Source organism: Eublepharis macularius, chromosome 4, assembly GCF_028583425.1.
Source record: "Eublepharis macularius isolate TG4126 chromosome 4, MPM_Emac_v1.0, whole genome shotgun sequence".
NCBI lineage: Eukaryota > Metazoa > Chordata > Lepidosauria > Squamata > Eublepharidae > Eublepharis > Eublepharis macularius.
Window position 1 is genome coordinate 122,140,386 of NC_072793.1, and position 13,676 is coordinate 122,154,061.

The 13,676-nt window shown below is 41.5% G+C and overlaps 1 protein-coding gene across 1 annotated transcript in view; it reads left to right on the forward strand.

The window, feature by feature from the left end:
* CHCHD6 (coiled-coil-helix-coiled-coil-helix domain containing 6) overlaps positions 1–13,676 on the forward strand; it is a 301,834-nt gene that overhangs the window by 170,419 nt on the left and 117,739 nt on the right. The window contains exon 6 of the mRNA XM_054975161.1: positions 4,711–4,781. Within this exon, the coding sequence (XP_054831136.1) occupies positions 4,711–4,781 (71 nt within the window). The remainder of the gene's footprint in view (positions 1–4,710; positions 4,782–13,676) is intronic.

Below are 13,676 nucleotides of genomic sequence, written 5' to 3' on the forward strand. Positions count from 1 at the left end.
TCTGCGCTCCTTCTGTCGCCCTAGAAACCCGAATGGAAGCTCAGCTTACCTTGATCGGTAGGTCTTCCTTCCAACCACAGAGCTGCAAAGCGGTTACAAGTTGGGAGAAAACACCCAGGGGAGGGAGGGGGAAGGGGGTGTTCTGTACCCATGGGCACTCCAATCTCATCCCTGCAAACCCTGATAGGCAGTTCAGACGGCCAAACACAGACCTCCTGCATTGCTCAGTGGGACCTGTGCTTATAAATAGCCGTGGGCTCCCAGGCTGGGTTTCACTTTCAGCAAGCAGTGGAGTGGGACAGAGCTCTTGGTTGCCACTTGCTAGCCCTTGGGGAGAGAGACTGCGAGTATAATTCAGCTTGGGTTTTTGTGGGAGTTTCCTGGGGGCCTTGGATTGGAGAGGGTATAACTCCCAAGATCCCTTTTGCAATCTTGTCCAAACTTGGGTGATGGCTGTAGGAGAGCCTGCAAAAGACTCCCTGGGAATATGGGCTCTCTAAGTGCCACGGGGACTGTTCTGTGCCCAGTGAACCGCAAACCGGTTTGGCAATGGAAAATGTTCGTTGCGGTTCGTGACTTTGGGATCGTCGTCGGCACCGAACCGTGAATCACTGGTTTGCCCATGTCTAGTCCTGAGTCAAAAGGATATACGTTACTAAATTCAGGAAAAGGTGTATTAAGCCATTCAAAAGGATGTGGACCTAAGAGGGGTGCATATGCATATAGGATCTAGGATCTAGTTAACTTGTTTCACCGGGGCATTTTCTTACTTGTTGCTTCCTTCCCTTCTTTAGAGCCAAAGCATCATTAGACTGGGATTAAAGATTGCAGTTAAGGAAATTTTCATGAGCGTCCACTCACCAATTTAGCCCTTGCTTCACTTTCTCCTGACTATTAGCTTTGACTGTATGCCTTTTGAGCAGGGGCCATGTGACTTCTGTGATCCTTAGTGTGACAAGCAATCTTTTTAAGGTAGTAATTGAACTTTGGCTAGTGTAGATGAGGTAAAATTTCATTGCTCCAGACAGTTTTATAAGGAGAAGTGTGTTTTGAGGATGTTTGAAAGAGGAAAGGGAGCTGCTGCGTTGGATGGTAAAGCTGTTCAATACACGAGGAACAACCTAAAAGAAGGGGTGGGAGAACAGTAACATTATGAAAAGAATACCTAACATTATGTACCCTTTCCCATACTCTTGAGTATGGGAAAGGGTACTCCTTGCTCTCCCATACTCCTTGCTCTGGCTGCTGTCCTTTAGGGTGGCAAAGTCTGCCAATACACAGAGCAGAGCATTCTTGGTACTACTACCCACACAGTGAAACAGTCTTCCAAAAGAGTCTTTCCAGTCCTCATTGCTGTTTTTGTTCCACTGGAGGATAAGGTCTTTTAAAAGCCTGCCAAACACAGTTCGTCTAACTAGTCCTAGTTATTAATAATGATTTTGTATCATATTGTTATGGTATTATAATTGTTAGCATAAGTTTCTGATATGTTATCTTGAGGGTCTTGGGGGAAAGCAACTGAGAAAGATGATTGATAAATAATTAGAGTGCTAGCTTTTCTGCATTTTGGACATCCTCAGATCAGCATGCTCTTATACTTTTGACCTCCTATAGGCAAAAGTCCTTTTTTAAAAAAAAGATCACCAAAAAACAAGACTTTGGTCTGCTTTTTTTGTTTGTTTGAGCCTCCTGTTGGGCCTCACATACAACATATTTATTTCTGTTTTCCGTTCCTGCTGCTCTTTCATTGTGGATTATTGCAGGCTAATGCTATTTCATATTACCCACAAAATGTTTCATTTTGGTACTTTCTATTCTCACTTGCTTTTCCTTCTTTTTGTCATCTTTTTGATCTTGTAAATCCAGGTCCTATGAGAAATCAGACAGTATGAAATATGAAAATTGCTTGGGACATAATTGGAGGAACGCTGAGATGTATGAAACCCATGGAGATAATTGCTCGCACCTACTTATTCACAATATTTAATTTTTAATGGAAGTTTTAATTAATGGAATACAGGTCTTCCGGTTTTTCGGAGGCAAGCCAGAGACAGCAAGGAGCTACAAGGAATCATGTTGGCTTGCAGGGCAGTGAAAAAAGGGTGCCATTAAAATCTGTGATCTCCACATTGTTGACAGGAGATTTGGGGGGGGGGGTGCGGAAGCTCAACAACAAACAAAAATTGACCATTATGTAACACATAAGCAAATAAAATCATTCTGCAACTCACTACGCAAATGCATTTTGACTTGAGTTGAGTTGTGATTTTTTTCTGTTCCTGAAAGAGATCTTTTGAGTTAAAACCTGCGAAAACAATTCCCTGCTGTGACTTCTTTGTGTAATGCATAAAGATACATCTAACAATACTGCTTTCATATAGTAAGAAAGGAAAATCAAAGCATATATATATATATATATATATATATATACCCTTGTTAATTTAGAAGTCTGTAAGGAAAGTGATGATGGTGGTGGAGGGGAAGCACAAAAATCCAGATATGGTCTGGGCTTTTGAGGTGTGAGGATGGACAGCTTATAACAAAATTACAGATAGAATGAGGCGCTTCTTACCTTCATCCCAGTCCCATTTTCCTAAGTACCATGACAAGTTGTTGCAGTTGATAAGAGTGAACATAGGAAGCAAGTTTCTGTGGAGGGAGAGGGTTTGTAGTGAAAACTAAAGCCTGAAGTAATACATTATGTCATGTAGAGAGGAAAGGGTGTCCAGAAAGGGAATGGAATTCAATTACTTTTATCCATGCTCTTGTTTTATTCTCCCCTCCCCTTTAAACGGATTGTTGTTTATCTGTAGAGAAAGCAAGCTACACAGCAGGACTTTTTTTCAGCAGGAACGCGGTGGAACGGAGTTCCGGAACCTCTTGAAAATGGTCACATGGCTGGTGGCCCCGCCCCCTGATCTCCAGACAGAGGGGAGTTTATATTGCCCTCCGCGCAGCGCTCTGTCTGGAGATCAGGGGGCGGGGCCACCAGCCATGTGACCATTTTCTTCAAGGGCAACCCACTGAGTTCGACCACCTCTTTTTCTAGAAAAAAGCCCTTCTACAAAGTAAGTTTTTGCTTGTGCCATTTGTTTCTGCTGTGTAGACAAGAATGTTAAGAATGGCAATTGTGTTTGAGCCTGAGAGCCAAGCTACAAGTGACGCCTTACACAGGTTGGATGCTTGTCAGCTTACCTCAAGTTTTGATGGGAAATGTAGGCGTCCTGGTTTTACAGCTTGGCTCTCCATTACAGCTGCAAGACCAGGATGCCTACATTTCCCATCAAAACTTGAGGGAAGCTGACAAGTGTCCAACCTGTGTCAGGTGTCACTTGTAGCTTGGCTCTCATTTCCATGGCATGCACACATGGGTGTTTTAAGGCTGTAGATCTGCCTCTCACACTACATATATACTGTAGGACTCTCATGACAAACACAATTTCAGGTGGTACTACTTTTCAGTGAGAGTCAGTCTTATTTGTCTGAGCCTATATATTTATTGCATTTTTAAAAACCTGTCTTTCTACCAAGGAGAAATGCTGGCCATTTTTATACTTACAACAGTCCTGTAAGGTAGGCCAGGCTCAGAGACTGCTATTGATCTACTTAGTGTTACAGCTAAGCAGAGGCTTTTTATCCATGTCTCCCTGGCTAAGTCCAGCGTTATTGGCTGTGTCACAGTAGCTGACTAGTTGAGCTTATTGTGATAGAACAAAACATTTACTCAATGAGCATTGACCTATGGATGATAATTGCATCACTGAATGAAATAAAAACAATACCACATAAATTATATTGTGAACCGTGTTTTAATATAGAAGTGAGAAGTCTTGGGACCCCCTTTACAGTATGGAAGGGTAACGCAACGAACATATGCTTCAAGTTCATAAGACATTCTATTAAATAGTCCACTCTCCATCTCTTTATTGCTTTTCAGAGCCAGTGATATGGAAGATATTTGCTCTGTTGTAACTTCTGTATACGTGGTAGAAAAGAGCTGCTCTCTGGTGATTTTGATGGAATTTCTTACAGGGCTTTGTTACAAAATGAAGTTGCTCTAGTTGTGTTTTGTTTGTTGTCTCTTTCATTATTGATTTTATTTCTATCCTTCTGTTACATGGGGTTTTTGCCTCCCGTGGGTCTCCTGTCCAAGGGACTGATCAGGTCAGCCTCTGCCCAGCAGTGTGGCTCCAACACTGTACTTGCAAAGCTGCCGTGGCCAATGCCAAGTACAAACAAATGTGGTGTACTGCCGTGTAAGAAATCTGTGGGTTTTTTAAAAATCAATGCTTGTTTTTCCATTAACCTCGGCACAATTTTGTGCTGATTTGCTGGTTGTGGGCTTTGGCTGAAAGATAGTGCTTCCCTTACTAGGAAGTGGATCTTCAAGTGTGAACCTAATCTCTGCAAGAAGGCACAGGTGGTTGCTAAGGAAGGCATATTTTGCCAAATCCCTCATAGTCAGATTCTTGGGTTTGTTAGATTTTGACTGAAGGTGGAGTGTCAATTTGCTGCTTCCCAAATAGTTTAGCAAGAATGACTCTATGGTTCATGCTGATCAGTAGGGAGGAGTTGGGCCTTCCCAGTCCTTCATTTTCAAACACGTTCATTCTTTGGGTGCCAGCTTAAGGATTGTGGTGCTGTATAGTTTAAGAAACTCAGGACTAAAAAGTGGTGCTTTCTGAGTGAGGTTTTTTTTTAAATTTTCAGAATGCAGACATCTACAAGCTGACTGTGGAACAATACCATGAGGCAGTCACCAATGCAGAAGATCAGATCAGGTAAGAACTCTTACCATGATTGTTTATGATGCACACCTGATACATAAATCCCAAGGCTGGCTTCTAGGAGAAGGTAGCCAGATCTCTTGGGAGGTATAAATTCCTCTCTGAGCTTTCCCGACCCATGTTCTATACATGTCTTAGTAGAGTTTCAAGGCCAAGACCCAACTTGCTGTATTCTAATCTTAGCTACTCTGCAAGTTGTATCCAGTGGAAGAAATTTTGCTAACAGAAGGGGTTGGTGAACTTGCTGGTTCTGCTCTTCCATTGCAGACCCCTAATTTGTCCCTCATGCTGTTTCTTGGGTCCTCTATCCCCAGGAGCAGCATTTTAGGCCACAGAAGGATGGGGGAAGTAAGGAAATCCTGTTCTACTGATAGAAATATCACTGGGTTCAAGCCAATGAATGTATAACTAGAGTTAACCAGAATAGTTGTGCCACCTTAGCACAGTGCTGTAAGAATCTATATGATGGATGGGAATTGGGAAGAATACTTTGCCATTTCTCTGTTACCTGAATCCACATCAAGTCCTGACTCTGGCATCTCAGATGGGGAGCGACTTTGTGTGCTGCCCACCCCTCTTTGTCCAGAGGAGGAAACAATAGCAAAGAAGGCTCAACAACAGGAGGCGAAAGCAGGCCATTTTGGTTTGCTGCAATAGTTGGGCCCTATTTTATACCTTGGCCCTTGGAGTGGTCTAATCAAATAAACAAATTGGAATTTGAACATTTCTTTTAATTTTCTTTTAAAAATTATGTTAGAATGGTGCAATAGCCAAATGTGTGACAAATTAGATATTAGGTGTTAATTAATAGAATAAGATATATCTTATAACTCTATTTTTATCTTGACACAAAGATGCTTTTGATATTTCATTCCTCCCTTTTGTCACTTGAATAAATGTTTCATATTCTAAAGTATTTTCTGTTACGGTGATGTGCGACAAGGTATTCTCCATATTCTAACAGAAGAGATTTAATTCCCGTTGAGGAATATTTATTACCATCATAAGCAGTATACTGTTAAACACTACAGTTTAGTAAACAACTGGCAGGTTTAAAGAGAAGAGTCATGACCAACTAGAACAGGTCTCCATTGGATAGCATTAGCCATGGATATTTTGTAATTTTATATTTACCACTATAGTTTTATGTATATACTGTCTGTTTTGAGCTATGTTTGCTTCTTATTGTGACTGTCTTGTTGAAGCATCACTTACAGATTTGCTCGGACTAATGGGTAGTAAGCATGGTGGACATATTGCTGTTCTGAAAGAGAACATTACCCCCCACCCACCCACATAACAAAACTTGCTGATATATTATGTACATTTTTAGAATATGTGCTCTTTTTTTAAAAAAAAAAGTTTCCATTGGAATAAATATTTCATAAGCAGTGATTAAGTTATGACATTTTCTTCCTCCAGTTGTCTTCAGTCTTGGAACTCAGGAAGAGAGGGTGTTGAAGCCAAGTATGTTTCTAGAACTATGTTGCTACTTGCCAAGAAAGCATAATAATTAGAAATATGCAAGTTCTTTAGGATTTCCTATAGGAAGAGATTAAGATCCTAGGCATGCCCTTTATTTGCTGTTGTATGTGTTGAAAAAGCTCTTTATATAAAGGCCTTCAGTTGCATTCCTTTGGGGATTTATGTGGTCTATCCACATTTTCTTACTAGATAGAGACCTGTATCATGCATTAATATCTGCAATAATAAGCCATTCTTCAAAAAGTCAGGATTGTTAATGACTTCTTGACATTTTAGCGAGAGTATTTCAAGCATCATCTAAAGAAAACATCTCTCACCCCATCTTATAGCCTTTTGGCTACAATTCCCAAGGGTCACTTCTAGGCATATAATTTATACTTCTGAACCATATTCTTCATTAGATGCATGAAAAGAACTAATGTGTTATGTGTGTATTATGTGCTGTCAAGTCACTTTTGACTTATGGTGACCTTATGAATTAATGACTTCAAAACATCCTATTATTGACAGCCTTCTTCAGGTCATCCAAACTGAAGGCTGTGGTTTCCTTTATTAAGTCAATCCATCTCATTTTCCTCTTTTCCTACTGCCTTCAATTTTTCTTAGCATTATTGTCTTTTCTTCTCATGATATGATCAAACTATGATAGCCTCAGCTGAGTTATTTTAGCTTCTAGGGAGAATTTAGATTTAATTTAGAATCCACTTATTTATCTTTCTGGCAGTCCACAGTATCTGTGAAACTCTCTTCCAACACCACATTTCAAATGAATCAGTTTTGTTCCTGTCAGCCTTCTTCATTGCCTGACTTTCACATCCATAAATAGCAATGGGGAATACCATTGTATGAATTATCTTGATCTCGATCTTGGTCTCCAATGGCACTTTCTGAAACTTAAGCATCTTTTTTGTTTCCTCCATGGCTGCCCTTCCAAGTCTTGATCACCTTCTGATTTCATGGCTACAGTCTCCCGTTTGGCTGATGTTTGAGCCGAATAGAAAACACTGTAGTCATTCTGACTTTCTTGTATCTCACTGCCTGCCCACTCTTTTATAACACCAACTATCTTACCTTTCAGGGTGGTTGTATGGAACATTCCAAAGGCAATAGAAAAACGCAAATGAGTTAAACAAGTGGGGGACCTGCAAGGACTTGTGGAGGAGGGGAGATTTCATTTCTCACTCCCACTCAGTAAGTTCTCCCCTGTGACCTCCTGAGTCCTGACTTCTATGTATGGCTTGGATAGGAGGCAAGCGAACTACTTCCTCATTGCCCTCCTTAGAAAAACCTTAAATCAGTAGGATTTGATGGATGCAGCATCTTGAGTAGTGGTGGTGGTGGTATTTGTTTAAATAATTAGTTTACTTATTTATTTACATTATTTATAGTCCACCTTTCTCACTGAGACTCAAGGCAGATTACACAGTATGCAACAGTACAGTCAATATCCAAGACATTTCAATAAAACATGTAATGGGTATAAACATGCAAATTTGCAAAGATTTAAAAAACAAAAACCACTCAGAGATCCAATACAGAGCTGAAAAATGCTAAAATTGAGCATAAGCAACTCTATGACTGACATATTAAACAAAATAGGAACTACCTAGTAGGATCATATGTATAGCAATAGTAGTGGAGTCTATGGTCCCTCCCTATCCCTTTATTGACGGATCTTTGTGAGACCACTTCCTTACAGTACAGCCCTCCTACCTGAGTAAAGACACCTCTTGAATAATTTAGTTTTGCATTGTTTGCAAGAGGCCAGGAGAGTGGGAGCTTTCCTAACCTCCTCAGGTAGGCCATTCCATAAAGTGGGGAGGGAGTCACCACAGAGAATGCCCAAATATGGACAGCTGTTGATTTTGCCCTTGTGAAGGGTGGTACCTGCAAAATGGCAATTTGGGGCCCGTTTGGGCCTGGATCAGGACTGAAACAGCACAGACCAAGTCAGTGCCATGCAGAGGAGGGTTCCTCCGCCTGGCACCGACCAGATCCCGGCCGTTCTGGCCCTGATCCCAGTGGAAAAGGGGGCCAAAATGGCCAAAAATGGCCATTTTGGGCCTGGATTGGGGCTGAAATAGCCATAACTGGGTCGGTGCCAGACAAGGGAGGCTTCCTCCACCCACCACTGACTCAATCAGGATGGTTTAGCCCCGATGAAGGCCAAAATGGGCCTCAAATGGCCATTTTGGGCCCATTTTGGCCCAGATTGGGGCATAAATGGCTGGGACTGGGTTGGTGCTGGGCATGAAAGGCTTCCCCCATCTGGCACTGACCTGATTTGGATGGTTTTGGCCCCAATCCAGGCCAAAATGGGCCAGAAATGGCTGGAAGTGGCCATTTTGGGCCAGAATCAGGGCCAGAGCAGCCTGGACCAGGTTGGTGCCGGGCAGGAGAAGATGCCCCCTCCCGGCACTGACATGATCTGGATGGGCTTGGCCCTGATCCAGGCCAAAATGGCTAAACATGGCCATTTGGGGTCCTTTCGGCCCGGATCAGGTCCTAAATGGCTGGGACCAGGTTGGTGCCGGGTAGGAGAGGCTTCCCCCTTCTGGCACCAAACTGATCTGGACCGTTTTGGCCTTGATCCGGGCCGTTTAGGCCCCGATCCAGGCTGAAATGGGCCCAAAATGGCCAGTTTCAGCCCAGATCAGGGCCTAAACAACTGGGACTGGGTCAGTGCCAGGAGGGGGAGGTTTCCCCTGCCCGGCACCAACCTGACCCGGATGGTTTCAGCCCCGATCCGGGCCGTTTCGGCTGCGATCCAGGCCTAAGTGGGCTCAAAATGCCAAAAATGGCTGTTTGGGGCCTGTTTTGGCCCAGGTTAGGGCCTAAACGGCTGGGATCTGGTTGGTGCCAGGTGGGGAAGCATTCCCCCACCCAGCACCAACCCGATCCAGGCCATTTCAGCCCTGATCTGGGCCATTTCGGCCCCAATCAAGGCCTAAACGGCCCCAAATTTTTCAAAGTCCGGTGGGCAGGGCCACTTGACTGTTGGGGGAACGACCGGAATGACATTCCGGTGCATTCCCCCTCAAAATGAGCCTTGATTGGGAATACTAATTTAGGACTTTTTTAGACTGTTAAGCATCATAGATGCATCTCAGGAGCTGTCTAGATAGAAAAAGAATCCCTTGGTGTTTTGTCTGATAATTTTTGGTCATCTTTATTATTTCTCTTGCTGATTAGGCTCTGTCATTTACAGTTTAATGTTGTATTTCTCTAAAGAGCTGTGCCCTGCATCCACGAATACATGTAACTCTGTTCATATTTACATCATTCATCACTTTATATTTGGATAGGCTTGGCATGAGTCAAAATCCCAGCAACAATTTTTGTCGATAATCTTATTTCAACCTCTAATTCACCTCTTTAATTTGAAAACATTAATAAGTGGGTTTGGGAGCCATTGTCCAAGGCTAATTCACAGTCAAACTAGGCCCTTAGTGGGCTGTGATTGACCCCTCAAAGTATTTTTCCCGCTCAATTTGAACAACGCTCTTCTAGAGCAAAGGGGTCATTGAATTAGCCCCTTCATATCTTGCTGTGCAGAAGAGTGGGGACTAGCTCCCAGCCTTATGCTCAGTTCACATAAACACAGCTGTTATTACAAAGAGTGTGATAGGAAATGTGTTTCCTCTCTGCCTAGTTCTGGTGCTACCACCCACTTGCCATTACTCATGATGAATGATCAGAATGAGACACTCTCTTCTTCTTTTCTTGCATAAGTGTGTGTGCATGCACACGTGTGCCTCAATTTTTTGCCATCTTTTGCCATACTCCATCTTCATATGTGCCATTTACAGTTTTGGGTAAACTAAAAGCAAAATTTTCTGTACAGCAAGCAGCAACCCCTGGTTTTCAGAAATGAAATGGCAGGCAGCATGAGAAGAAGAGGGCACGAATTATGGAGGCTGTTTCCTTGGCATTGCTAAGTTCTGTAGCATCGCTTTCCATTCATTTTCTAGTCCCCTCAACCATCTGCAGCGCTGGCAAAAGCGGCCTAGTGCATTAAAAGGGCTTTTATTTCCTTTGAATGAATAACGCTAACTGGTATTTATGACAGCACTTCACCATTTCAAAGTGTTATGCGGAACTCAGCTAACAAGACCACACAATAAAATGCTCCTTTGAGGTTCACGGGCAAGTCTTGCTCTTTCTTTGAGAAAAGAGGAAACCTATACACAAAGGAAATTAAGTGACATGCCAAGACATCTAGCAGTGATAGGAGTATTATCCAGTGGCCGCTGCTGAAGGGAAGGGATCCAATATTACCTACATTTCCCTTGTCAGCTACTCCCAGACTTTTAGCATCCATGTTCTTTTGCAATATCTTTAAAAAAATTCTTTCCTGCCACATTTTCATTTTCCTTCTGTCTTGGATGTTCTCCAGCCTCTGTTTTTTCTTTCCCCAAAGAAGAACCGCCTAGCAACAGAAGCCTACTGATCAGTGCCTGGAAAACCTTCAGCTTTTTTTTGTCACCTTCCCCGATGTGCCCTTGTTGTACATATGCTACGTTTATTTGGAGAACTGCCACAGATGCATTGTCTGCTTGATTGTATTACAATGGCTGTATTATTTTGTGTGCGTATGTGTTAACCAGTGGAATTAAAGGCTGGGGACTTGGATCTAAACACACACATTGTGCTATTTAGCAAACTCTTCACATCAGTGATCACCCACAAAAGAAGCAATGTGTAAATAAAAGGCCAGGGCTCTCCACCTTTTACTTTACTCCCTGCCCTTTTCTTGGTGCTCAGAGAGCCATGACACAGACTACGTTTAGAGAAGGCAACTTGTTAATCCCCTCCCTGCTACAGAGAATAAAATGGCATTTCATTCCAAGCTCTATTAATGCTCTCGCTCCTGGGATAAAGCGAGACTCCCAAAAGGCAGAAGCCATTTTCCCCCCCTTTTGCATCGTCATTGTCTTCTTTTGAGTGTTACATTTAGATTAGTGTCTGAGGATTAAATGTTATTACAGCCCCTGGTAAGGGGTGGCAGAAAGAGAGGACAGTCAGTAAAGGTGCTATGGCTTGCTGCAGGTGCTGCTGAAATATCCTCCAAATGCTGTTTTAAAATTCTGTCTCTCTTTGTGAAGTTTGATTATAAAAAAAATGGAAGCTGGCAGCAGTGATAATGGGTGTGGGTACATGAGACTTTTTCCTCTCTTGATCTCTCGAAGGTAATGCTGCACAAACATGGCTGTATTTTGAGGATTAGGAAGTTGTTAAAAGATAAAATTGTTGTGAAGTCAAATAACTTTCTTTGGAGATCTACCTTCCTCTAAGCATCTGAAGCTGCTTACCAGGAGCTCCGTTGTTTTGCATGCCTGGCTGAGGGTGCAGCTCACTCTGTGCACTTTTTTTATCAATGTTCATTTAAAGAATGCCCTTATCTTATTGTCCCAATAGAGATCAGCCTTGAAGCCAAGGCAACGTTCCAGTGGATAGGCTGCCAGAGAGATTTACTCCATATGGGACCACAGATCTGTGAGTTCCATTTAATGATCCTAGGATCTTTAAAGTTAATGGGCATGAGTATTTAAAGTTATTATGTTGGAGAAACTGACATGTGGTATGTATCCCCACGGGCTCCGTATGGAAAAGAAAATTGCACAGACTTTTAACACAGAGGCATAAGGTAAAGGTCTTCTCAGTAGGCTCTGGAATTAAAACAGTGAATGATGACTTATAGCTACCAATGGAAAAAAATACATTGCTGTGCTTTGAAACCTGAGCTCGGTAAAAAAGAACATTGCACATTTCTGTCCTTGGGGTTTTAGAATCCCCACATACGGCAGAAAAGTAGTTTGTATATATATGAAAAGTTTGCATCCCTCCTTATTAAATCTCAATATAATATAGCATTTATTTTTCTAGGAATATAACCTCAAATGGAGGTTAGAAGTACTAGTTGGGTCCTACCCATACTATATTATTTTGTAAGGGTGGAAGAGCTCATATTTTGACAACTTATGAGGAAGAAATCAGATAATACTAGGAAATCACTTATTACCAGTCAATAATCTTGAACCAAGAATACAACCTACAAAAGAGTGCTGTAAAATTATTCTGCAAAGCTGTTCCAAGGAAAATTGAAATAAAAGCTGTAATAAAATATTTTAAAATTGTGGGATATTGTTTGGGGAAGCATGTATTCTTACAATTTTTTTTCTTTTAAAAGGGATTAATGAATTCTGATGTGGACAATAATAATATGTTATACTGCTTAATATTTCTATAGTGCTTATAAACTAAGAACTGTATAAATAAACTATACAAGCATTATACATATGCCAAACATGCATATTTTCATGTTCAAATTTTTTAAATCACCGTGGAGCTGAGGAAGGGTAAGAGTTCACTACTTTTCATGGTACTTTCTAATAGGTGCCTGTGATATTTTGTTTGAAAATGTAAAAAGGGATTGGAAGTTAGTGTCATATTTTCCCAGGCGTGGCTTAATGATCTACAAAAATCCCCCCAAAATTGGCCAGGGAGGCATAGGAAAAATGAATTTGTATTGCTAGGAAGGTTCTAGCCTACAAAAGAAAGCTTGTGATAGTAAGTTTGGTAGTTTTCAAGATGCCACAGGACACATTATTGCTTTGTTTTCAATGACAGTATCCCTTTGAACTTTCTACCTCACAGGACCGGTATGAGTGGTCAAACACCATGTCATGTGTATGTTCACATCTGTGTTCAGCTCTCCCAATATTTTGATTTACATTAAAAAGCAGCCAGGCAATTTATATCAGGGCCATAGTATATAGGGGAATTAAAAGGTCTGCCATACCGTTACTTTCATAGAAATCATTCCCTAACTCCCGAGTTACACTTAGCCTCAACAGTGAAAAACTAGTACCATATACATACATGTCATTTCCCTCTTGGGGTTAATGAGAGGTGTATGTGTGAGATTTCTATCAGGGAAACAATGTAGGCAGGGTAAAAGTGCTGCACCTCCAGTCTAAATCTAATGTCTGACAGTATTTTAATTTTACTGAATATGTGGGAGAGATCTGATGACCTTGTGCTTCTTTGAGGAAGGGCATGATACAGATATATAATTAATATCTAAATATATTCTGTACAGTGGCAGGAAATCTGTTGTAAATACATAACTAATATTAGAAATAGTCAAATTAAGTATACTGAAGACAATTGTGATCAATGATCAGATTTGGATTTAAAAAGAGGCTTTTAGCAGTTTGAGGCTTGCAGCTCCAGGATCTTCTTTTCAGGATATTTGTAGAAATTGAGTGCCTTCTTAGAATATTTATACTGAAGCCACTAAATTTTAAGGAGCTTTGGTTTATAAACTCAGGTTTGATACTTCAACACTGGCTTTTTAGGGCCAAGATAAATATCTCTCTTGCCCTTTAGCTTTCTCTGAGG